Source organism: Hippocampus bargibanti, linkage group LG18 (assembly GCF_051943395.1).
Source record: "Hippocampus bargibanti isolate YZ-2025 linkage group LG18, ASM5194339v1, whole genome shotgun sequence".
Taxonomy (NCBI): Eukaryota; Metazoa; Chordata; class Actinopteri; order Syngnathiformes; family Syngnathidae; genus Hippocampus; species Hippocampus bargibanti.
Window position 1 is genome coordinate 8,657,301 of NC_142751.1, and position 25,698 is coordinate 8,682,998.

Below are 25,698 nucleotides of genomic sequence, written 5' to 3' on the forward strand. Positions count from 1 at the left end.
ATAAAAGACACTTTTTTTTTATAGTGTTCTACAATCCCAATACATTCTGGTGGTTACAATAACTGGCTTTGATTTGCACTTGGTGCATCTTATTAGACATGCATAAAAAAGGCTAGCAGAGGGGACAGGAAGCATCATATCCTAAATACGTTTTTTTCCACTGTAAACATAATTGGCACACACTAAAGGAAAACTAAGGTTAAAAAGCCAGCGACTAGTGGTATTGAAACAACAACAAAAAATGAATAAAAGCTTGAGGAAGCTCATATCTAGGACTCTGACTTCTTTTTGTTCTTCTTCAAGAAGGAAGGAGTGCGGAACTTCTTTTTCTTTTTGGAAGGGGACTTGCTGGGAGACTCATCGCCATCTGCGTCTGCACCAGCGGGTTCCTCGACATCATCGGCAGTTTCGATGGCAGCAGGGCTGGGGACGGCGTCGGAGTCCTCGACGGGAAGCGCTGGGGCATCGCAGGGGTCGTCTGGAGTTAAGTCGGGCAGGGTCTGTCTCAGGGTGGCGGCGTCACTGTCATCCTTAAGTGTCGGCTGCGGCAAGGTCTCTGATGGGAGATGGTGGCAATGGTTAGTGACAAAAAGGGGCTGCTGTTCAGTTCACACTCACACACCTACCAAGCTGGTGAAAGAAACAAGCCCCTTTTACCTAAGTGAAAAAAAAACAATATCCCCCCCCCCCCCCAAGTCATAGCTCTGTCCAAACCAAACTGAAACAGTGAGGGAACCATGTTTACTGCGCCATTTAAAGCATTCGGAGGCAAGCGCGACACTAATTTCGCATTTTTCACCCATCGTTCACTAAACTTTCTGCCTGAAACAGCAACACCAAATGGGAACAACGGTCACAATTTTCCACCTTCAGCAATCACAGAGGTGTTAATTCCTTTCCGCACTGTCAGTTAGAGTTGTCATTTTCTACCATTCACCTCCCCCAATAACAGTTAAAGTGACAATAGCTCGTAAAACTCGGCCAAGCAATTCTCCATCGTTGGAGGTACACCAGCGCAGGATCACAACTGTGTCTAAATCCTTTGAACAATGTTTTAAGGAAGTAGTTTTTTTCAGTTTTCATTACATTTGCTAAATCTCACCAACGTGAAATGAAGGGACAAATTTGATAGCTCTGCTTTCTGAAAAATTCCCCATTGTGGCACTATTAAAGGCTTTCTGATTCCGATTCTGGCTTTGGCTTTTGGTTACACTGTTTAAAAAAACACACACAAAACAAAATACGGTATTTCCTCAAACAGTGATCTGGACTCAAATAGACAACCCTCTAATTAACGAAGAGCAAAATGGTGTATTTTTCTCCATAATGAGTGAACTTTATTTAACATGGCGACTGGCACCAATATGTTCACTGTGGATGCTTTGCCTCGACTCAACAAGGTCTCGTGAGCAGACATGTCATCTGTAAAGCAGATTTTGGAATGTCGAAACAATGCCCAAAAATTTAAAGCTAGGGAAGAAAAACCTGAAAGAAGCAACAAAATTGATGCCATATACGCAATTGATGACTGGGATTTTTTGCAGTCAAGTCAAGAAAAAGGGCCACGATATGAGGAAATCAGAGTGCTCCTTCTGTAGATTAGCTTTACCTTCATTTAAGCAGCAAAATCTTAACAAGTGCCAATCCTTTGATCATTTTCACCCTGTGTATATAGACAAAAATGTGTAATTATATTTTACTCCAGGCTACTTGAGCGCTTTCAAATGTTAAGAAAGCAAAACCACACAAGTGAGGTCAACAACACTACACGGCAAAATTCTTAACCTCCCGAGGCATGAAACAGCTTCAAGTCACCTGTTCCAATTAAATAAACATGATCCGAATTTAAAAGTGGATCCTCATAAAATTTCCCTTCAACATTGGAACTTATAAGAAGCTCCAAGTTAGAAATGCAAAATTGTCTGCTTAAAAGAGTCCCAGGAGGATAATTGATTCTGAAATGATGATGCAGGTTTAAATGGGCCAACAAGTTATGTGACGCTCTCACAGCTGCCAAAATTAAATAAAAGCCGTTTTAACGTTAGTCTTAAACTACAAAAAGCCTACAACACAACCATTCCTCTCCCACACACAGACGCATTAAAACATGGTGCCAGCTTTTGGCCTTGGAGCAGCGTTTCCAAGCGAAACAGCATAAAAAGCCGACAGCAGGAAGCCACACGCGCACACTCAAACAAGGCACTTGTATACCTGGTGAAGGAGATATCTGCAATATAAAACATGGGGTGAGGGGCGGGGGGGGGACACATTCAGGATTTCTCCCAACTGTTTTAAGAGGGAACATGTTTTTATTTTTTGCAACAGTGGGTAATTGGCACGGAGAAAGGTTAGCTCCGAACAAAAATAATGGAGTGAGGGTTACTTCAGAATCATCAGCAACACTTTACTTACAGTTTACGTGTTGTTAAAATCATTTTGTCATGTCAACAAACACCAACAGTAAAACAGTTTTTTTGTCTTTTGTTGAATTAACTCATTCACTGCCATTCCAGAATTTATTCGGGAATTGAAAAGCATGACGCGGAGCTCCAATTCCGAATTTGTTCAGGTTTTGGTTTTTTACTTGCGAAGGGGTGCCGATGTTCATCAAGGAGGAGACTGTTCTGAGCGGTTGCGCCTTTTTGGCAGAACGAATATACCAGCACTGTTTTTGATTGGGAGGATTGTCTGTGCCATTTGACTGTTCGCTGGACAGCTCTGTGCTTCTTTGCGCCTGTAATGGGCAGCATTAAGCGGACAGTCTGCGGCTGCATGGAGGCATGGCTTGAAGAGACGAAGAAAGGAGCGTCAGCACAGGGCGCCAATGCGGATGTGGAACTGTTGCGGCTTGGAATTGAAGCGGATTTACGTGGGACAGGATCCATTTCTTTTCGTCAATGGATGCAAGAGGTTCGTGTTTACTTTCAACATCAGCTAGTAGCATTGTAGTAGTGTACATTTCACCATGACGTCCCTGATCCACTGGTGAAAAGGACGCTTTGATCCTCTCTTGTAGAACTATTTCATACAACGAAGAGGGTGCAGAAAGTGCTTAAGAATGAATGACTGTCTTTATGTTATCATATTATTTTGTTTTTTTGTTCTTTTGACTTCAAGATGGCGCCGCGAGAGTGGCTGACTTTCCAGCAGTTCCTTTATTTTGTTTTTCTACTTCCTTTCCTTTTCATAACTTTGCTGCTGTGAAATGTAAATGTATACACTGAGAGACCAATAAAGGCAAAAGGCTAATCCAATAAAGTGCTGGCCAGACCTCTGGCAATATTTTTCCCTCCAATGAGGGGGCAGCATTTGCCTTTTACACAGCCAACCCCATTTCAAGCTGAGATAATTCCAGACCCATATAATTTAGGATTAAAAATTAACTTTTTTTCTGCTGAAAGAAGAGAGTACAGTATACGGTTTCTTACGCTGCATTGAATGTGTATGTAGTCCGAAAACTCAATATTCTGTGGGTCCTGCGATTTGAGTGAAAATGACCCAAAAAAAAACCCTGGGACTGGAGTGAACACATTTTTGCACATCGTCTGGCAGTGAATGAGTTAAACTGATTTGAGTTGGGGGAACTCTGAAATAAACCTCATCCAACATCCGGGAGGAGCTTTCAGAGCCACAGAGTCGTTAGTCCACCGAGCGCTGGTACTACAGGCATGCAGCAAGAGGAGGGGCGTGTCAGAAGACAAGCATGGAGATGGTTTGGCGGTGGAGTTATTCGGTGGGGGTGGTGGAACTCTGCGTACTTACTATGGTAACAGGTACTCTTTTGCATTTCCATCTCCTGATTGTAATCGCAGCCACAAAGAAGAAAAGAAGCACAAGTAGAAACAAATGTCGATGCAGATCAAACCACAGACACAGTGTTAAAATGGAAACAATAAATACATTGGAGTGGTAGGGGGAAAAAAGAATGGCAGGCCGCCATTCTTAGTGGACCCCAACGACATGGGCGATGGAAGGCGCAGGATCAAGGGGAAAGAAAAATAGCTCAAATCGTGGATTACAGCTGACGTCAAAGCTGCACATCGCTTCCCAATCATCTTGACTTCAATTACAGAATTGGAACTCAACAACACAGGACATTTTTGATGCCGCTGTGACGCAGGTGTAATCCAACCGTAATAAAGACCAAGAGGAAGCGCATACGCATCTGGCTAGATTTTGTAAACTGAGCATGAGAAATGAGTTACGTTCACATTCGTTTCGAACAATTTCTACCATAGAAAAGAATTAAAATATAAATGATCAGTTCCAAAAGTGTTTTAAAACGTTTGCGTAACAATTTTACACTTTCAATTGTTGTAAACATTTTCCTTAAACAGTGACCTCCAGCCTAATTTACAACGCATCCCACTGAATAATTCTGATTCTGATTCTGAACAAAATGGCCCCGAAATTGAAGGTCTGCCACATTATAAGGGGCTACAGTAGAGGCTGGGGTTACGTTTTATATATCGCGGCATGGACCACGCATTACTTCTTCTACAGGTGGAAATTGAGTCGGTGGCTGCGGACTGTATTTGCGAGACCTGTTGTGCATCAATATACAGTATACTGTACTCCAGTATACTGTACTCCAGATTCTCTTCAAAATATGCCTCTGCCTTATGGCAGAGGCATCTTTTGAAGCGAATCAAGGCTTTTTGGTGTGCCTATAACTCTGGAAAACACAGTAGACATTTGTTTAGCCTTAATGTAAAAATAAAATAAGCTAATGATTGAGTCAAGCAAGAGAAGAATTGACTTGAAATTGTATATGAAGCATTTTTAAAGTTTGACTATTTTTTTTCCTGTTATTTTGACAACTGTACTAATTCTGTTTCTTGGCCTGCTATTACCCAAACACAGAACAATCATAATGTGATTAAAACTAGGGGCATTTACCTGTTCTAACATCCAATATAATCTGAAATTAAATACTTTTCCTTTCCTTTTTGTTTTATTTAGGAGTAGTCTCAGAAAAACATTTTTGCCACTGCTCGAAAGAACGAAGTTTACATTTGTTTAGCCTTAATGTAAAAAATAAAATAAGCTAATGATCGAGTCAAGCATGATAAGAATTGATTTGAAATTGTATAGGAAGCATTTTTAACGTTAGTATTTTTTCTGTTATTTTGACAGCTGCCTTGACAATTTTTGCCTCTTGGCCTGTTATTACCCAAACACAGAACAATCGTAATGCGATTAAAACATTTAAACAACCACACAGATGCATTGGACACTCCATATTGCCCTTGAGAAGACCACTGGTTGGTTCTCCATTCAGTCTGGTGGACTGGTGGAAGCCTCATGTTTAAAGCGACACATCAGGAGATATAATTGGGCCAAGCTTACCCTCTTCTGCTCTGACTGGAGTGCTGGGTGGCGTGCAGGTGGCCTTTGCATCTTTAGCATCCTCCCCTTCTTCTGGTTCTGGTAATTGCTCTTGATCTGGGGGAAAAGAAGGAAATTATTTGACCATTCGGCAAAATTAAAAAGGAAGAGTGATTTGGGTAAGAGGGCTTCAAGATTCAGTTGTAATCAATCCCCTTTAAAAAATGTCCCCAACACTTCAGACAGGTGGACAAAATCCATGGTGGAAAGGAAAAGTCACATATAGCATAGAGAGAAATTTGAAACTGACAAAAGCATTCATAGATGAAAAGGTTTCTTCAGGCGTCATCTTTTCATCCTGGACCTTTTCATCGATGGACCACTCCTGTACGACTGAGAGCTTACACAGACGAAAAGCATTCATAAATACCAATGCATTGAAAACTAAAGAAGGGTAGATTGTCTTCTTTCATGGTACCAAGAACTTTGTCCACGTGTGTAGGCTTGAATTTGGGTCAACGGTGCAGGAGAAAGTGAACACAAAAGGTTTAGCAGGAAGAAGCATCACCGTTCCAGTCCAAATATGGGCTGTTCTGATTGGAGGGGCTAAGCACGGCAAACCACAGAAAAGGTCACATTTGGATGCGAGGAGGGCGCACCCGAGAGTGCGCGGCTCGCCGTTCCAATCTGCAGATTTCTCGGATGCCTTCGACATCAGAGCGAGGCGGTTGAGGGGCGGGGAGGAAGCAGCAGACTCAGGACCCGACGCAGAGAAGGGAGAGAGGACGGGGCAGGGCAGGACAGGATCGTCCCCGCTTTGCCTCGTGTACCTTCAGCCTGATCCGTCGCCATTGGCTCCTTACTGAGGGCTCGCAGTACGGCGCAGTGGAACTCCTTATGGGGGGAGTCCGGGGGCACCGCATCGGCAAGGTCATAGGTCGAGGGGCCTGTTGCTGTGCCGGCTGCAGAGGGCACGGGGGCTTCAACCATCTGCATGCTTTCATGCCTGGACGAATGTGCTTCCCGCACTGTCAATCCATGTTGGTAGTGCATGTGTTGGTGGGGAGACATCATACCTACTATATTATCGATAATACCGTATTTTCCGGTGTATAAGGCGCATTGGAGTATATGGCGCAACCCCAATAAATGGTGTGTTTTCAAACTTTTTCCATATATAGGGTGCACCGGACTATAAGGTGCACCTTCAATGAATGAAACAGGTTTTCAAAATACAGTGACACTTCAAACTTAATTGGTTCCCAGGAAGTGCGTGTAAGGCAAAAAGTGTCTTCCAAACATTAATTTCCCATAGGAAACCATGAAAAATGAGAATAATCCGTTTCCAGGTCCCCATAAAACATAATTTTCTACTAAATAAGCCTTAAAACTATACGAAATATACCGTATTTTATGTATAATAAATGTGCTATTATATTGTAATTAAAGAAATAAACCATATTGTATAATAAAGTCGTTTTATTTACCTTTGTGATGGTCGTTGATGTAGTTGCCTCTTGATGATATTTGAGTGAAGTTGCCGTGCTTTCTCTGTGATAATACCCTCACACACTGTCCCCTACTAGCTGCTTTTCATTAATCCACATCAACAGAAGTTTTTTAACCTCTTCAATTGCCTCCTGAGACCGTTGCTTACACAATGCAGAAACACCCTTAGACACACATAGCAATGGTCGACTTAGAATACCGGTACTGGGACGCTAAGTCACACAAACGCACACCTCGTTCATGTTTCTCGATGATCTTCTCCTTCTTCTGCTCGACCGTAATTTTGTTTTGTGGCCTCTTTGGCAGAACACTAGCCTGTGTTGGGGTCTTTTTCAGTCCCAAAATAGCAAATTTATCCTTGATAACAAACCATGTATGCCACTCAGAGAAAGGGTGTGTGGAAAAGTGGTCCGGCAGCCACGGTGGCACTGTTCGGCTATGTGGTTCTGTGTTCTTCCGCCGAAAACTAGTCCGCCAGTCATTGTGGCGCTCTGTTTGTTTCCTGAAAACTAGTTTGTCTGATTATATTCTCGCGAAATTAATGTTCGTAAGGTGAAAAGTTTGTTAGCTAAAGCGTTCGTAAGCCGAGGTATCACTGTATAATATATAAAAGTTTTCCAAATATAAGGCACACCACATTATAAGGTGCTACAGTAGAGGCTGGTGTTACGCACTACTTCTTCTACAGGGGCAGGGAATGAAGTCAGTGGCTGCTGACAGTAGTTGGAAGACCTGTTGTGGCTCAATATTACAGTAAAGTCTCGTTATATCGATATCGGATATATCGATAGTCCCGGTTATATCGATACTATTTCTATGCACGCACGGAGAAAATTACATGCAAACAGGATCGGATATATCGATAGTCCCGGTTATATCGATATTTTTTCGGACTCCCTTGAATATCGATATAACGAGACTTTACTGTACTTCACATCTTAGGCGCACATGTGCATACGGCGCAGGGTCATCTTTTGAAGAAAATCAAGGCTTTTTGGTGCGCCTTATACACCGGAAAATACGGTACAATAGTACAGATCCTTGCATTTGAAACAATGCAGTGTGACCTACGAAGTGTTCTGTTTTCAAAACGTGGTATTTTAGCAATCATAAAACAAAGGTTCAGAGGAAACTTCTGTATGTCAGGCGCAAGATGATTTTTTTATGTTGTCTGAAATAAACAAATCCCAGTCGACCTGGTGGTGGCACATTCAGACAAATGAGCACTACCTCAAATAGATGTTCCCCCACAAAAATAACCAGCAGTAACTACTATGTATCCCAATTAACTGATTCGGGCCATTCCCGAATTTGTTCGGGTTTTGTTTTTTTTTCTTGCGGGAGGTGCTGATAAAGCGTTGGTCAGACATCTGGAAATGTTTTTTTCCCTTCCACGAAGGGGCAGCATTTGCCTATTATCCGTGCTAGCGCTTTGTTCCAGCTTCAGCTGTTGTTAAAGCGCTGTATAAGTCAATAAGTATATATTGTATTTTGTACAACCGCCCCCATTTCAAGATCAGATACCTCCAGACCCATATAATTTAGGAATTAACTCTTTTTTTTCTAATGAAAGATTTCTTACGCTGTATTGAATGTTTATGTAGTCCTAAAGCTCAATAATCTGTGGGTCCTGCAATTTCAGTAAAAATGACAACAACCCTGGCACTGGAGTGGACACATTTTTGCATATCGCCTGGCAGTGAATGAGATACTATATTTCACACGGGGACACGAAAGATTTGGCCACATAATCCATTTTCAGTCTGTTTCTCAGCAAAACAACAGTAAAGAACACATGAATGGTGCCTCAAATGAGTCTTGCCGAATTCAATTTTTCCCAAACTACTCGCTTAGCAAATGATGGACTGGCACTTGAGAGACGACTGGTCACCCCAGTTATGGCAGACGCAGCCTCAAGGAGAGCATCACTGGCTGCACAACAAGCATAGCGATTGCAAGAACTATTTACCTTCAGGTCCTTTCTGCTTCAGCTCAACCTCTCGACGATATTCGTCCAGCTCTTGATCGGTGAGTTTGTTGAAGGGGTTGGGCCCCTGCTTGCTGACGATCACCTTGGGCTGGTACTCCTTCTCAATGATGGCCTTGGATGCGGTCACCAGCTCCCCCTTTTGAGAAGGCAAAACAGATAGATACTTAAAAATCGGATAAGAAAAAATTTTAGCGACTCAAATATTTTTCTTGAGCAACCATAACCAACCATTGAAGTCCAAGATGGCGCCTGTACAGCAAGTCCTGTATTTTTGTTTTTCTACTTCTACCTTTCCTTTCAGTTTCATCAATTTGCTGCTGTGAAATGTAAATTCCTCAACTGCGCGATGAATAAAGGCTAATCTAATTCATAAACCAAATTTGACATACTCTGACAAATTTCAAGACAGGAAAACATTGGTAGTGAAATAATGTATTGGCATCTGAGGAGTAGCCTCAGTATTCAAGCAAATTTTTCAAAAGTCTTCTGTTGCTCACATTCATGGAGGAAATGCTATGATGTACAAACCGCATTATAGTTGTCAAATTGTTTTGTAACGTTCGCATTTAGCGTCCCGATTCACATCTTCCCTTGAATAGATGAGCCTGGAAAAAGTTTCTTGAAACTTCACTAAAAGTCTGTTTCCACCTTTTTGCTAAAGACAACCTGACAAGTTTAAAAGTCCTAATAGAGGTGGGGAAGGTGACCGAGTGTAAAGACCGCGTGAAATTACCACTAAATTAATCTTTTTTTTTTTAATTTTATTTTGAGGTACTATCCAAGTCAGAAGTCATTAGGGTGTGAACTCGCTTGTAAAAGCTACTGTTTCCTGGCAGTTCGGAGTCCAGCATTATTTATGAAACAGAAAATATTTTCTTTCAGCTTTATTGAATGTGATTTGTTTGACTACTAACAATGAATTTGGATTTGCTAAAATTACTTCACAGGGGATCTTTGAGTATTTTATACATCACCAAGGATGCTGGCCCAATCTCATGTTAAAATTTTAAGATTTAGTGTTGCTGTTGGAAAGCTCACACGGTTGTGACAATCCCTTTTGCTGGATTGTGCGCAAAACAACAGGTGAATAAAATGAATTTGCAGGGTATATGCATGAAAGAGGCAAAAATCACTCCTGCATTGGTCATATCCTCCTTCATACACATCATACAAACATGGCGACCGACACCCCTGAGAGACCCGATGTGAGGAACAGATTAGTGACTGGAGCTGCAAGTACCTTTCTAATAGATCTAGCAGGACTATAGGACCCCTCGGAGGCATCGAGGGCGTCAATAGTATCTGTACAGTCAGACAGAGGGGCATCCTGCAATAGTAAACCCAGTGAGGGTGGGAAGGAGGTTGACGAGGCAGCAGACAAGCGGGTATTTTGATACAGGCATGCAAAGGCGGAAATGTTGCGCACAACCACCATCATAGCACAACTCACTTTAGCGTATGCCCTCCTCTCCCAAATTTCCTCACATAGAGGCCAGGTGCATGTATTGACTTAACTCTACCCATTAGGGGTATTTATTAGGGAGTCTTTTAAAAGTTTTCCCCTATAAGGAATATAACGCATTTAGTATATGGTCCAGTTTTTGTGTTTTCAGGAAATCATGACACCAATCATATAATTACTATATGTATGTATAAGTACATATAAGTACTAAGATTCATGCCATGTTTCTACTCTGTTGCGTTTGTCCGGCATGGTACAAGACCATTTTTGTCTTTGTCTAGTTTCTTACAATAACTTTATGGTTAGCCCGCAGATGGTGTGGGGGTTGTGCTAAATACACTCTATATCGAGCAACTCTATATCAGGAGTTGCACAAAAAAGTACTTCACAGCCAATATCTGTAATTTTACTCCAGGGATGAGAAAATAAAGTGTGTTTGAAGTGTTGTATTTATTTACAGTAATAAATAAATTGTCACAACTATTTAAGGAAAATACGATCTTGGGTATATTAGAAGTTGGAGGCTTTAGGACTTTATGGCATTTGATCAGAGTGGGATTGTATTTAGATATATTACATCTGTGCATCTACTGAAGCAAACATGCAGAAAAGTTCCATCAGCATGCAAAGTGAAGCAGCACGGAGCTTGAAAGTGGCATCCATTGTTATGAAAGTGAGTTCTCATATCAAGAAACTCAACTCTGTAGCAGTGGTGGTCAGTTTCCTCACATCCTGCTCTTGCCTTATATCCTGGAAGCAGAAATGCTACTCAAAAACTGTGCATGCATGCACCTAGTGGTCTTGTTTTTTGGCGCTCAGCATTCCATGAAGCCTGCCAAAGCTTATCCCAATATAATAGAATCATGACATAATAATATAGCACTGTAATAATATAGCAATGTCCACTTATTGCACCTTTTTTGTATCAGGGAATCCCGGCCTGGAAAATGACAGTATTTTTGCCTCATTTCCACCAAGGAACTAAGATTATTTTTTTTGTCAAAAGGTTTTTAGGGTACCAAAAATGACAGTCCATTTTTTGGCACCTTATCTTAGGTAAGCCAACCACAGTGGCAGACTAACAAAAAATGAGTAGCCACCCTCACTTCAATCCACTGATTAGTTGGCATGAAAGAAAAGCCGACAGAGCATTTTCCTTTGCCAAGCATAAATCATGAAATGTAGGAGAACAGTTTTCGGCCCATGAAACCATTACATATTGGCCCAGATCGGGACTATGGTGCAGATGAAGGAATTTACTAGTTCCTTTTTTGGTCATGACATGACCACTTGTTGTGGGGCAGCGACTCAACCAACGGAGAGTGTACAGTGTCGCAATTTGAGCGCATTTTGTAATGAATTCTGAACATCTACAGCACAGGTGTCAAAGTCAAGGCCCATGGGCCAAATCTACCCCGCCACATCATTTTATTTGGCCTGCAAAAGCAAATCAAACTTGTGAAATTCCATGATGCTTGCTCATGTCCAAATCAAAATTTAAAATTGTCACATGTAAATCACAATGAGGCATTATTTTTTACTTCAAATTTAAAAACTCATTATTCATTAATTTGTTGTGTTAAATCCGGGTAGAGTGAACACGAGCGAGAATGGCTGCCGCCAAATAAAATTTATTATTATTATTATTATTATCAATATGTCATATGTCAAGGGGATTAAACATTCTAATGGCTTCCCCACATTCATAACGGTCCCCAAGAAGAAATCTTAATTACAATGTGGCCCACTGTAAAAATTTAGTTTGACACCCTTGAACTACAGGATTGGGCATGTTGGGCCGAAATGGAAGTTTCCTCGCCTTACACCATCCTCTTGATTATACCCTGACTACTTGGTGGAAATGTGGCATTTCTTGGTATATGCAAAAAATACACCCACAATAAGATTTTGGCTGATTTGTGACATATAAAGCAAGTCAGAGTAAGTATACAATCACATAGAAGCCAGTATCCCTTCCTCTCCAGGTCAGGACAGAAGTGACATTGCAGCACCGACCTGCTGAAAGTTGCGCTCCACCACTGAGCCAGCACACAGAACCTGAGACTGAGGTCCTGCAGTCTTAATGTCCTGCAGATTCTGCTCACGGATCTATGAAGACACAAAGTAAGGCGTATATTAACAGAATAAAATGATGAGGACGGATCGGGAACAGAATCCTAGGGTACCTTATTCCTCATTTCTAGTACTTCTTTGGGATTGGTGTTCAATGGGATGAACTGATTGGCCACAGCGGCCTGACGCATTCCGTCTTCTTTAGTCCACTGCGAACGTGACAAAACAAGCAACAAAGTCAAAACAAAAGAGAGACAAGAAGCCGAGAACCAAACTGAAAAAACACAGACAACCAGTTTTTGCAGGCTTCACTATTACTAAAATCAACATGCTCAACTGAAAAAAAAACACATAAATGGGTTGGCATGGAAAAGATGACGGGAATGAAGTGAGTCAGCGACTAAAATATATTTGGGAATGAAGTGAGTCAGCGGCTCAAATATATTTAGTTCCAATCAGCCGCTAGTATTGTAAATTCATCAAAATTCATGCTGCTAATATCAAAATTTCCACCACAACAACCTGTTAGGATGACATTTATGGCAATGTTTAAAAAGTTTATTTTACTCCTTTATCTATTCTTTACCCAAAGAGAAAATCTGGCACCTTCTGCCTGCGGAAAATATTAAATTAGGGATCGATGAGTTTGAAGACCCCACTCAAATAACAAATATGGGTCTGTTTCATTCACATAACCTTATAATGATCACATTACTTAGAAATGAAATGCATTATTATTTTTATTATTAGTAGTACTATTATTATTATTTCCCAAATCACCAGTGATGCTTAATAAAACTCTACTCATTAAAGAAAAGAAGACCATGTGGTATAATATCACAGCATGAGAATGAAGAGTACAAGAGAAGGATGGGGTGAGGAGTGGGAGTGATATGATGGAGTGGAGAGTGGGCGGTGGAGTGTGAGCTGGCATCACCAAAGCTATTTTCACAACATGTACATAAGGGATAACAACAACAGACAGACAAAAAAGGAAAGAAAGCAAAAAGAAAAAGGGAAAAACAGATAAAAAAGAAGAAAAACATGAAATAAAAAGAGAAAAAAAGAACAAAGTAAAAAGAAAATAAAAGAGAAAAAAGGAAAAAAGGAAAGATGAAAAAGCAACAGGCAAAAAGAAATAAGAACAAAAAACGCCATAAGAAAAGAGAAAAAGGAAAAAAGAAAGCTACAGTAAAGTCTCGTTATATCGATATTCAAGGGAGTCCGAAAAAATATCGATATAACCGGGACTATCGATATATCCGACCCTGTTTGCATGTAATTTTCTCCGTGCATGCACAGAAATAGTATCGATATAACTGGTACTATCGATATATCCGATATCGATATAACGAGACTTTACTGTATTTTCAAGGCTGATTTCACATCATGCAGATAAGGGATAACAACAAAGAAAGAAAAAGTAAGAAAGCAAAAAAGACAAACATAAAAGAAATAAGAGAAAATGAAATAAGAGAAAAAAGGGAAAAAAACCGAGAAAGCAAAAAAAAAAGAAAAAAATTGTAAAAAATAAATAAGAAAAAATGAAATGAAAAAGAAAAGAGAAAAAAGGAAAAAAGAGAGAAAGCGATTTTCATAGCTGACTACATGTACAAGGGATAACGACAGTAAGAAAGAGAGCAAAAGAAAAAAAAGAAAAAACGGAAAAAAGAAAGATGAGGAGAGATACAGAAAAACTTTGTTTGGGATGTTCAAATGGAAGAATTCTTTTCTCTCACAAGCACCAAACATTATGTCGTGTGCCCAACTCAGCCACGTACTGTCCAACATTAGGGCCATACTTAGTTTGCCCTGTTTGACTCGGTTCTTTCCGTTTTCATTTCTTCAAAATAGCCATTTGAAATATAATTTGTGCAAATAAAGAAATTAACCCCGAAAAAATTCACATCTGTTGTTCAGTCAAACATCACCCACCAACAGCAGTATTTCTATAAATAGGGCTTTTGTAGATTGTAACTCCAGGATACTCTTTGTAAAAAATAAAATAAAAATACATAAATACATTAAATTTCCAGCAGCTCCTGTGTTTTGCTTTTCTACTTTCATTTCTTTCATAACTTTGCTGCTGTGAAATGTAAATTTCTCCACTGCGAGACTAATAAAGGCAAATCCAATCCAATCCAATAAAGAAAATAAACAATAATTATCATGTCAATGCACAGCAGGATTACATACAACGGAATCAGTTTCAACACAAAAAGAAGAATGAGCAGCAAGGGAAAAAAAACTTCATGCAAGGATTCTTTTGTCAAGGTGTGCCTGCCAGGAAGCGCATGAATTTTAAACGCAAGATTGGAAGAAAATGAAGACAGGGGGAAGATGTGTTAAGCATGAAGGTGAACCGGTAAACACAAGGTATATACTCACTGAGGAGGAGCATCACAACACAACATCTCCTACTTTTCCAACAGGAGATAATTCATTTTTATAAAGCCAGGTGAAATTAACGTCCCCCCCATACTCCCAACCCTACTGCCAATCATGCAGACTTCCAAGGAAATTATAATAAACTTAATTAACTTAATTTTCTCTTTTATATTTTGGGACAAAAGGCAAATCATAATTTCAAGCTGCATTATCCTGTCTTAAGGGTACAAGCAATTCACTCTTTTTGCTTATTAAAGAAATATAAAATAAAGTGCATAGCAGAGCGGCGAGCATCCCCTGCTGCTTGCTCCTCTGGGAAAAACATAATCAAGAACCACAACAACTCATTTCACGACCCACACATGCAGTGGGGCATGCGGTGGGGCAGCTGGTCGTTCATCGTGACGCATTCAAAGACTGTGAGGGGACACGATGATTAATGCAAGCCTTAAAGACACTTTCAAAATACGTGTAGATATTTATCAAAATAAAACAATTATTTTTATATTGTATTTACAAGGATGGAAAAATCTGAGAATGTTCTGATCTGTTTTTTTTTTTTGATTGATAATTTTAAATCCTAAAACTGAATTCTGTAATGTTTGAGTTTGTATTTCCATCCTGATAACTGAAATTTGCAATTAATTCTCAGCATTAAAATAGTAAAATTAATCATGCCATTAATAAATTTTCATATATCCTCAAATTGCCTCATAGTTTTTATTAATTTGGTGGTTTTTATACATGTAACATTCTAATTTTGTATTTGGAGAATTCTTTAAGATAATTCGAGTTTGTTTGCAATTGATTTTAATTGACTTTCTTTGAGTTTTTGTAAATATACATACATATACCATATTTTCCGGTGTATATGGCACACGAGTATAAGGCGCACCCCCAATGAATGGTGGATTTTTCCTTATATAAGGCGCACTGGACTATAAGGCACACCTTCAATGAATGAAAAAAGTTTTCCAAATATAATATATAAATGTTTTCAAAATATAAGGCACGCCACAATATAAGGCGCTACAGTAGAGGGTGGGGTTACGCACCGCTTTTTATACAGGGGGAAATTGAGTAGTTGAGAGACCTGTTGCGGCTCAAGATTACTTCACACATAAGATGCACCTGCATATAATGTGCAGGGTAATCTTTTGAAGAAAATTAAGGCTTTTGGTACACCGGAAAATACAGTGTATATATATATATACATATATTTTTTTAATCTTTCGTCTCACTCAAACATTTTCAACAATCAAAAAGCAGAAAAGGGTGAAATCCGTGATGAAAGGGTGATGAAAAAACTTGAAGTTACTTGTATATTTCAAACAACGTAAAAACTAATGCAACAGAAATCCAGAGGTAAAAGTGACCCTAAATCTAATCTACTGTTTTATTATGCTCTTTCATTTTCAATAAGCAACAAACCATTTCCCCTCACAGCCAAGGACACCAAGATTTTGACCAACTGCCACCAACATGGCAGCTACTGTATATACAAACACACACATATACTGTATACTATGAACAATTAGGTAGGCACAGACCAAGCAGTTGGTTATACAGCTTGGCACGCAGACACCGGACGAGAGAGACTGCAGCAAGGGTTTGACGTGATCGTGTGTTATGTTCGTCCACACCTTAGGCTTGGACTTGGGGCTGCCGCCGTCGGGCCCGTCCTCGCCGGGCTCATCTGGCCGACCGCCGGCATTGAGCCAGCGGGTCTTGTCGCGCTGGCCGCGCTGGAAGCTGTGTTTCATTGGGGAGCGAGCACCCGAGTCGCTGTCCTCGCCGTAACCGGCTGAGTAAGCGTTCTCCACCTCACTGTACTTTTTACCTTTGTCTCGTAGTGCTGGACAACGGTAAGGGTAGCCAGTCCTATAGCCCTGATGGGGATCAGACGGTAATGTTGAAGGCCGAATAAAAGTCAAATATTTCAGGTTGACATACCAGGTTGTCGAGCATTCGCATGAGAGCTTCAAACTCTTGCTCCCCAACAAGCCACTTCGGCTGGACAGAGGACCCATCGCCGGAAGGCTCGGGAACGCGAGGACGGGACTTGTACTTGCTTGGATCAAGCATCACCAGGTTATCTGGGCCTCCAGCGCTGGCCAGTGTTCGCACCTTTAGAAAAAAAAATGATGAGAAATTACACCTTTGCAGTAACGCACTCAAACTGAGCTCTTTGAATTGCACTTTTGCCAACTACAGCAAATAACTTTGCAGATTCAGGGTTATGGATAGTTTCTCGAGCACGTTTCCTCATCAGCAAAGAATACCTATTGGGCTTTTGATGAACCATTAAAAAATGAAATACATAAAAAAATAAAAAATAGTTCTCTCACCTGAATCTCACATGCATTGACCAGGTTGTGGATGTAATAGAATGCTTCCTCAACAGTTTCGCCCACAGACACCAAACCATGGTTCCTCAACATAAGCACCTGAGGCGTAAGGACATGAAAAACAAAACAATATGAACAACAGCAAACATTGAGATGGTAGACGCTTCCCAACTTACGGACGAGATACGTTCCGAACGATCGTTCGGAAGGTCAATTCGTTCGTAAGTTGCTTCAGCGATATATTTTGGATGGAATGTATGTTTAAGGCTTATATAAGTCTGTTTAAGGTTTATATAAATATGTTTAAGGCTTGTATAACTAACCTGTATTGGTTTTGACAGAAATTTAAACATTTAGTAAAATATATGCTCTATAAAGATATGTAAATGTACAACTGAAGAGAATCGTACATATGTTACTACAAAAATCTTCGTATGTATCATTGTTCATAACTCGAATGTTCGTAAGTATGGGAGTGTCGGTACCTTGGCATTCTTGCCCAAGTTCTTCTGAATGACGACTCTTTCCTCATCGTCCACGAGGATGCCTTGGTAGTCATGGTAGGCCACCTCACCAAGGGCAAGAGCCTCGGGCGAAATGGGGAGCAGGCCACATTTCATAGCTGACACCTGGAATTAGATGGAATAAACTGTTGTGAAAAAACATTTGACATGTTATCTACAAGTGACGCAGGAGACTTTGAACTCCTCACGAGATTGCAGTCATGGTCTTTTTAACAAAATACAATGAAATAGTGACACTGGCAATACGTTTTGTAATTTTAGCATTGCACATTTTTCTTGGATATCTTCTCTTAAAACACAAAATCACGTTATTTTCAAACTTACCGCTGCACCTGCAGCCGTGTGTATATGGACAACGCACTTGACATCCGGCCGCGCAGCATAGATGGCGGCGTGCAGATTGAAGCCAGCCCCGTTGACGCCAAGGTTTGTACTTCCTCGATCTATGATGTCACCCGAGAGGTCAATCTTCACCTGAAGAAGAGAGAATTCAAAATGGAATATAAAAACGGGGCCAAAAGCAGAAGAAAGTCAGAGCAGAAGCAGTGATCCAGACTCACCAAGCTGGACGCAGTGACTTCGCTATACAGGAGCCCAAAAGGCACAATAAGGAAACGCTCTTGGTCTGAATTCACCCTTACCTAGAAGACAGAAAATAACTTCCAATTCAAGAGTGATTGTACCAATTTGCCGTTTCGCTGTAAATCATCTTACTGTGAGATGGTTGTAGATGAGTTGCGACCAGCCAAACAGGTCTGTGAGCCTGTAAAAGGCCGCCAGCTTGCATCTGAGAAGTTTCTCTCCTTTGTCATATGAGATAGAATCCGAGCCGCGCAAATCATTCACCGGAGTCACCATGCCCAAACCTGAATAAAATTGTTTATACATGAGCAAGAAACAAAAAAAAAAAAAAAATTTTTATATATATATATATATATATATATATATATATATATATATAAAAAACGCAGGCCACATTGTAGTTACGGTTTCCTCTCGGGGGCCGTTAGGAATTTGGGGAAGCCATTACAATGTTTAACACGCTCCACATATTATATATAGAGTGCACAACAAATTTATAAATAACTTGTTTTCAAATAAGAAGTCAAGAATAAAGACTGTTAACATGGTTTACATGCGGCAATTTAAAATGTTGGTTCGGACTTGAGAAAGCATAATGGAATTTCACAAGTTTGATTTGCTTTTTGCGGGCCGAAAAAAAAAAAGATGTGGCGGGCCAGATTCAGCCCCCAGGCCTTGGCTTTGACACAGTGACAATGTTTTGCCAAATAAAAACAAATAGTTCCGAAATGGACTACAGACAGAAAGAGTCAGGCTTACTCATGCTGAGCGCCGCCATACCCCCCTGCGGCGCAGCAGGACACATGGAGGGCATGCTGGTGGTCATGAAATCAGCAATCTGCTGCAGCGCCAGCAGGCTGGTGGGCGTCTTGCCCTTCTTCAGTTGATCTTGGATCATGGACTCCAGCTCATCGCAGAACACCTGCAAAGTGAAGCCATTGGAAATACACCATTACTCCTCCATGGAAATACCGTCTAAAAATATTTGATGGTGGGCCACCTCGTTCCACATTTTTTACTCCTTGGCAAGCAATTAGAAATGGTCTTGTGTTAGAAACATTTGTTATAGTTGATTAAGACTGCTATCATAAGCCCCACTGACCGGGCTCTGCAGGATCATGGAGACCCGCTTCTTCTGTTCCATCATGTTAAAGTCTTGGCGTAGGGCGGGCGTCACATTCCTCTCACGCTGGTAATCTGGGCTGCTCTCGTCCACCACCCGGTCGAAATAATGCTCCTTGTGTGGGGCGGTGGCGGGAGGATGGGCCGTCACCACGCCGGCACCTGAATCGCCATTCATCCTGGCCTGGCCTCCTACAACGGACAGTGAACGTTACAGAATTCATATCCACGAGCATTAAGAAAGACTAACATTACCATGCCTCAATATTATGAATTTGTTGTGGCAGATTTAAAATTAACCAAACCTTATGTGCCCTATGTTGGAGTGTTTTCAATACTGTGATATAAATGAGAGACACATTTTGTGCACCTAAGCATCATCTGTCATCAGATGTAAATGCTACTTCCTGTCACATGACTGCCCTGAGAGGTTTGCCATTTATTTCCACTAGTGTGTTTCCTGGAATTATGTGAAACTAAAATAATAATCATAATAATAATGTTTTTCTTAAACAAGGATGGAACAGCGTGCTCATGAGGCAAAGGTCGATTCGACTGATGACTTGTACAAGTGCAAACATGCGAGGATAATGAGCTTGTCCTGACAGTGGGAATTAAAAATAAAAAATGTTCCATCACAGCGCTGCACTGAACCAAAACAATGCAATTTGGTCATCCTTAGTAACTTATTAGATTTCAACACACAGCTGGGCTCTGTCGACTTTAGCATCATGTCTCTACCAAACATAGTTAAAGACATGACGAAAACACATGGCACAACACAGAAAACAGATGAGCCATGATCGATCATTATCTGACCCGTTTGGCACTACAATGTCATTTTCAGTCTGCAGCAAATGACCTCATGGCTTATGCTACTTAACTCATTCACAGCCATTCAGGAATTTATTCAGGAATTGAAAATATGACAGAGCGCCATTCACAAATTTGTTCGGGTTTTGTTTTTTCATGCTTGGGTGCCAATAAAGCGCTGGCCATGGCCTCTGGCAATGATTTTTCTCTTCCACAAGGGGGCAGCATTTCCCCTTTTCAATGTTAGCGCTTTGTTCAAGCTTCAGCTGTTGTTAAAGCGATATAATCCAATATGTATTGGATTGTATTTCGGACATCCACCCTCATTTCAAGTTCGGATAACTCCAGGCAAATATAATTTAGGAATTAACTCTTTTTCTGATGAAATAAGAGAGTTTAAGGTTTCTAACACTTTATTGAATGGTTATGTCGTCCTAAAACTCAATATTATGTGGGTCCTGGAATTCAAGTGACAATGACAAAAACCCTGGCACTGGAGTGGACACATTTTTTGCACATGACTGGCAGTGAATTCAGGTTAATTCAGTCATTCCACAGACACCACACTAATCAGAATACAGTATTTAGGCTCGTAGGGGTGTCAACATATTGTTGTAAGAATATTTTTGACTTGACATCACCTTTAAAGAGGATATTATTTTTGCTCAAATATAATCCCCATATCCGTACCATAAAAAAAGTAATCATTTAACACAATAGTTGCTGAGAAAATGTCCTAAAATGTGTTACTGTGAAATATAAAATGTACACATTTAACAATAGCCTCAGCAGATAAAAGAAGCTTTCTCCCGCCTATGCGCCAGCTAAGATGTGTCATATCACAACTCATCATCCCGCCTCAAAAACACGCCTGTGTACGGGGACAGCAAGGGTGAGGTGGTTTGGCAATTCCCCAGTCCTGCTTGAGAGTGCCATCTCTATGAAGATCCAACTCGTTGCCACGGGAACAGGATGGTCTTGTGACGATTACTGTTATGTAAGAGCAGCTGTGGGCTAAGTAGCAGTACAGTTACTGTTTAAAAGGCTCCCACAGCTAAGTTGTACGCACCAGCCTGTAAATCATTGGAGTTTATGAAATGTAGAGCAAAAATTGTAAAAAAGCAGTGGAATTTTCATCTTTTTGATGGTATAGGATGACAGTTTTTGAAGTAAAGGTTGTTTTTATTATTTTTGGAGGGCATTCATGTTCATCAGTTTCATAAGGAGCAGGAATGATGCAGGCATATTCACTTCATAATATATCAAAAACTACATTGCTTAGAACTTTTCATTTTAATGTTCTTGGGAATATCCACATTTATTTTGTGAGTTGAAAAAAAACTGACAACTGAGTCCATCTGTATGTGCTAATTGATAAGAAGGAGTGAAGATACACACTGCTTCTCATTAGCTGGATTGGCAAGTCAATCAGATGGAATTGGTACCAAGCAACTTTTCAACTTAGTAATGCGATATTTTTTTTCCTAACTGTTGCCCATAACATTCAAATAAACTCAGCTAAAATAAACAATCATTTGAATTTATTGAATTATTTTTTGTTCCGATCACATTGGCTTTCTTGCACTCAATGATAGACTCATCTAGCTGCACAATCGGGTGAAACAGGCAGGCACCTGATGCTTTCCATCCAGTTTAACTTTGTTAAGGCATGCAACATACACGCACATGCACAAGCTATGTCGGACATTTAGTATTACTGATTGGCCAGAAGGATAGTGTGCAAGGCTTTCATCTGGAGGTGACTGCACAGGCCAAGCCAGACGTAGTATCGTGCAGCTAGGTTAAATACAGCAGCTGTGAATGGATAGAAACGATGGCTTCATTTTGAAACGCACTGCAGTCGAGGGTGTGTCAAGAGTGTGGGGAGAAAAAAAAAACACACACATGCACGCATAAATGATGTGTGTAGTTACCGTTGTGGTAGCAACACAGCCGAGCCGACTCAGTCACGTAGGAGTTATAAATCATGTTATTCTCACAACGAAAAGCTAACTGAAGGACTCATTCACATCCAGCATGAGAAGTGGCAAAAGGGGGATCACAAAACGTGTGATGAAAACCATCGTACCAGTAAAACCAAAAACAAAATGTCTGGCAGCTCAGTAAATCAGGAGCAATTCAATATTGAGTGGATATCCAACTATTATTATGATATCTATTTTTTAACCAAGTAGATGACTATAAATAGCTGGAAATGCAACGGCTCATGTCTGATATGTAACAATTGTACTGTTCTCAATGAGATGTTACCGTAAATAGCATGTAGCTGGAAAAACAATGAGGACTGACTAGCAAGGAACAAAATGTTTTCCAACTAAACATGAATGCACAGGTCTCAAAGTGGTTTACCTCAAATGGAATGAATGGCCTGCACTTTCTGCAGACCTGAATCCTGTTGAAAACCTGTAACATAAGCTGTGTTGACCTGTGGTCTGCCCTTCAGTAGGAGTGGGGATGCCATTGCCTCAACAGACAATAAGTCGACTTATAAACTACACGAGACATCATTGTCAAGCTATAATTGATGCGCAAGGGCACATGACGAGTTATTGAGACGTTTTTTGTGGTGTACAGTACTGTTATGAACTGTTGTTTCAGTTACAGTAATTGTTTGAGTTGAGGAAATCACCAGTGCATCCTTCGACTTAAATGTCTGTCATTGTATATGATAGCACTGTAGTATGAACCTTTTACATTTTCCATAAATTTCACCTGAAATCCAAACATTGCTAACTTTTGTGAGTTTAACATTTGTGTTCATGTGTCGTTATACAGTACTTGCATGCCGATTAAATACAGTATATTGATCTTGCCAAACACGAGCGGTTTAAATTCATCATGAGCTATAGAATTTGGGAACACTACAATGCGGGACAAAACTTCTTGACATAAAATATATCTTAAAATATAGCATTATTGCTTGCAGTAAATGGGAAAACTAACTACAGGGGCCAATCAGCTGTTAACATTGTACCACAAAGCTCCACAGGCCTGCGTTAGCTTAACATATGATGGGTTAAATCACACCAACACTATGTTTTACTTCTTCCAATGGTCACCGAGGGACTTTTAAAATGAAACAATTTACTCGTCCCGTGTCGCAAAAACAAACAAAGTGCACACCCACTTGCCCGCAGCCTCCATTGAAGAAGCAGCTACATATTAGCAAAACAACGCTAGCTTTCTCGCATCTACTTTTAAAACATCCTGCACAAGTAAAACAATCCAGGACGAACATTGCGCCAGGCAAACGATGAAAACAATTCAGTGTGGAGCTTACCTTGACGTAGACGATGTAATGAAATGTGATCGTTGTCAGTTTAAAGCAGGAAGGCAAATTCCGCTATTTTCGTCCACAGAATTTATCGATGGAAGGGTGAAATTTTGCACCCCTCCCTCTTGTGTTAAATTGGTCGTCCCCCGAGTTTGGCTCCTCCCTCTCCGCCCGACTTGGATGCGGCCAAACCTGCAATTGCAGCTGCTCATTGGTCAAACAGCAACACGTGACGTTAGTGAGACGACTGATTGGATGACAACGGTGTAAGTCACACCTATCGAATGGTAAGAAGCTCTGGGCGGTATTTGTGCCACGTGACGTTACAGGCAAGTGTGATTGGATGACGAGTGCACGTTGAATGGAAAATGCGGGTGATGCGGAAGGCTGTACGGAAAATGGATGGTATTTGAAGTTAATGTACCTTCCGCATTTGTTGTATTTATAATAATCATACATTTCATTTATAAGCGCCTTTCAAAATTCTCAAGGACACTTTACAGTCACAGAATAGTAAATACAAAACGATAGAAAGGAGAACACGACAATTTCAACCACGTTTGACCTTTAAAATCATGCATAGTGTACGTTTTGTGAGTCGTATATATATTATTTTATACTGTTTTAAATGGGGTAAATGCTTACGTGCAAACTCAGACAAAAAAAGTCACATTGTGGCCATCAGACACAATTCCTAACATTTTAACTGTTATTATATCACTCTGAGCCTCCAATTTTGTTCAGTAACATTGCATTTAAGTTGGCCTTCCACTAGAGACCGCAATTGACAAACCTATGATAATAAGCAACTTGCAATTTTGCACAAACCTTAGGCACACACGTATATAGAGTATAGTATACGGTTCACTCGGCCACCACAAATTTGAGGAAAAAAAGTCTCTAGTCTTTCAACCAAGATCTTTAAATGTTTCTTTCAACTTACAATGCTTTGTATTCATTCGTTTACTATAAGATAGAAAAGATAGAAATATCTCGTCAGCATTGTTACAAGAAGATGCACTCTTTAACTTGTCATTTGCTCCAATTCAGCATATGACCTCATTAAGGGGGTTTCCACTGAAAAAGAAAGGCAGATTTGCAGTCTACGTGTGAGAAGGAAGAGCCTCAGGATAGAACACAAACATTTCTTTTTGTCAAACATATCTTGTTTCCCCTTAAATTTGTGACATAATGATACTTCAGGAGCTCAATCACAGGCTCAGCGTGGTTCGAACGACGAGAAGCGCTTGTTAGCGCATTGTCGTGACATGATTCAATGATGAGTATTGCTTCAGTGCATAAGAAGTGTGAGAACATGTCTTGCAAGGCAGATTTACCAAACCAAAGCTGTGGATCCCAAACGTGCCCTAATAGTGAGCGTTATACTACCTGCAAAAGTCATGACCCCTGTGGTCTTTATCATTGGTGAATCATCACGGAAATTCTTTGTCGTGAATTTTTACCCTTGAATTTTGCTTTTGGTACATCATTAATGTGAGAGGACACTCTGCCGCGACCTGTGACTTTTGTCTAATCATCTTAGCCTGTTCAATACACAGCGTTCCTTTGACACTGATCCGGGACCTGCCGATGCTGACCCATGCCAGGCTGAGAATAATTGCACAGTCTGCATTTGCAGCATGGATACCGCCAGCTCGAGTTGCTAAATATACCCGACTGGTGAGTCTGAAGAGCTCAGGCATAGAAATAGTATACTGAGACTGGAGATCCACACCTTGCAGCATGACGCTTTGTCCATTGTGCAAAGGAGGAATTATTTCTGACTTGCAGCCGTTGCAATTTGGAGATTTTGAAAAATGCAAAACAGCTCGCACCTTGCACAGAGCTCAAATCAACTGTGAGAATCATTGACATTTTGTTACAAACCACACATAAAAAAACTCAATAAAAAGATAAATGTAATTTGACATACACCTCTGGTACTTTTTCACTATATTATTATTATTACTATATTATATTTCTTCATAATCTTAGGTTTAGGTTTTGGAATCAGTGTCTCAAAAATATGTAAAAAGCTGATAAATCACTGGTCATCGCCTCTGGCAGTAAGGGGCAGTATTTTCCTTCTTTCCATGTTAGCACTTTGTTCCAGCTTTAGCTGTTTTTAGAGCACTATATAAACCATGCAATATGTATGTATGTATTGCAATGTATTTTGGACAGCCATCCTCATATAACTCCAGACCAATATTATTTAGGAATTAACTTTTTTCTGACGGAAAAAGATTATCTAATGTCACAGG

At 40.3% G+C, this 25,698-nt stretch overlaps 1 protein-coding gene across 10 annotated transcripts; it reads right to left on the reverse strand.

Annotated features, from left to right (window-relative positions):
- Window positions 1–134: 134 nt before the first annotated feature.
- On the reverse strand, window positions 135–23,580 carry add1 (adducin 1 (alpha)). Of its 10 annotated transcripts, XR_016118237.1 has the most exons (20): window positions 23,441–23,580; window positions 19,307–19,518; window positions 18,964–19,126; window positions 18,337–18,488; window positions 18,183–18,263; window positions 17,947–18,096; window positions 17,584–17,727; window positions 17,099–17,197; window positions 16,704–16,877; window positions 16,394–16,639; window positions 12,476–12,571; window positions 12,306–12,398; window positions 10,068–10,154; window positions 8,807–8,963; window positions 6,159–6,356; window positions 5,350–5,445; window positions 3,763–3,796; window positions 2,212–2,227; window positions 1,610–1,663; window positions 518–556 (listed from the first exon to the last, which is right to left on the reverse strand). XR_016118237.1 is itself a non-coding variant. In XM_089020118.1 (19 exons), the coding sequence occupies exons 2-18, from the start codon at window positions 19,502–19,504 to the stop codon at window positions 1,612–1,614; spliced, it is 2,202 nt and encodes a 733-aa protein (XP_088876244.1). In that variant the 5' UTR covers window positions 19,505–19,518; window positions 23,441–23,580; the 3' UTR covers window positions 418–556; window positions 1,610–1,611. The 10 variants fall into 10 exon arrangements, 8 of the variants coding, with proteins under 8 accessions (XP_088876243.1, XP_088876250.1, XP_088876247.1 ...); XM_089020118.1 differs by lacking the exon at window positions 3,763–3,796 and having other exon boundaries at window positions 418–556; XR_016118236.1 differs by lacking the exon at window positions 2,212–2,227 and having other exon boundaries at window positions 479–556.
- Between the last annotated feature and the right edge of the window lie 2,118 nt (window positions 23,581–25,698).

Excerpts from the sequence above, each read along its gene's own strand:
- add1 (XM_089020117.1), bottom strand. The coding sequence starts at position 19,504 with ATGAATGGCGATTCAGGTGCCGGCGTGGTGACGGCCCATCCTCCCGCC. Across the intron at positions 18,097-18,182 it reads AAGTCACTGCGTCCAGCTTG|GTGAAGATTGACCTCTCGGG; the intron begins GTGAGTCTGGAT and ends TCTCTTCTTCAG. Across the intron at positions 12,399-12,475 it reads TACTAGAAATGAGGAATAAG|ATCCGTGAGCAGAATCTGCA; the intron begins GTACCCTAGGAT and ends GTGTCTTCATAG.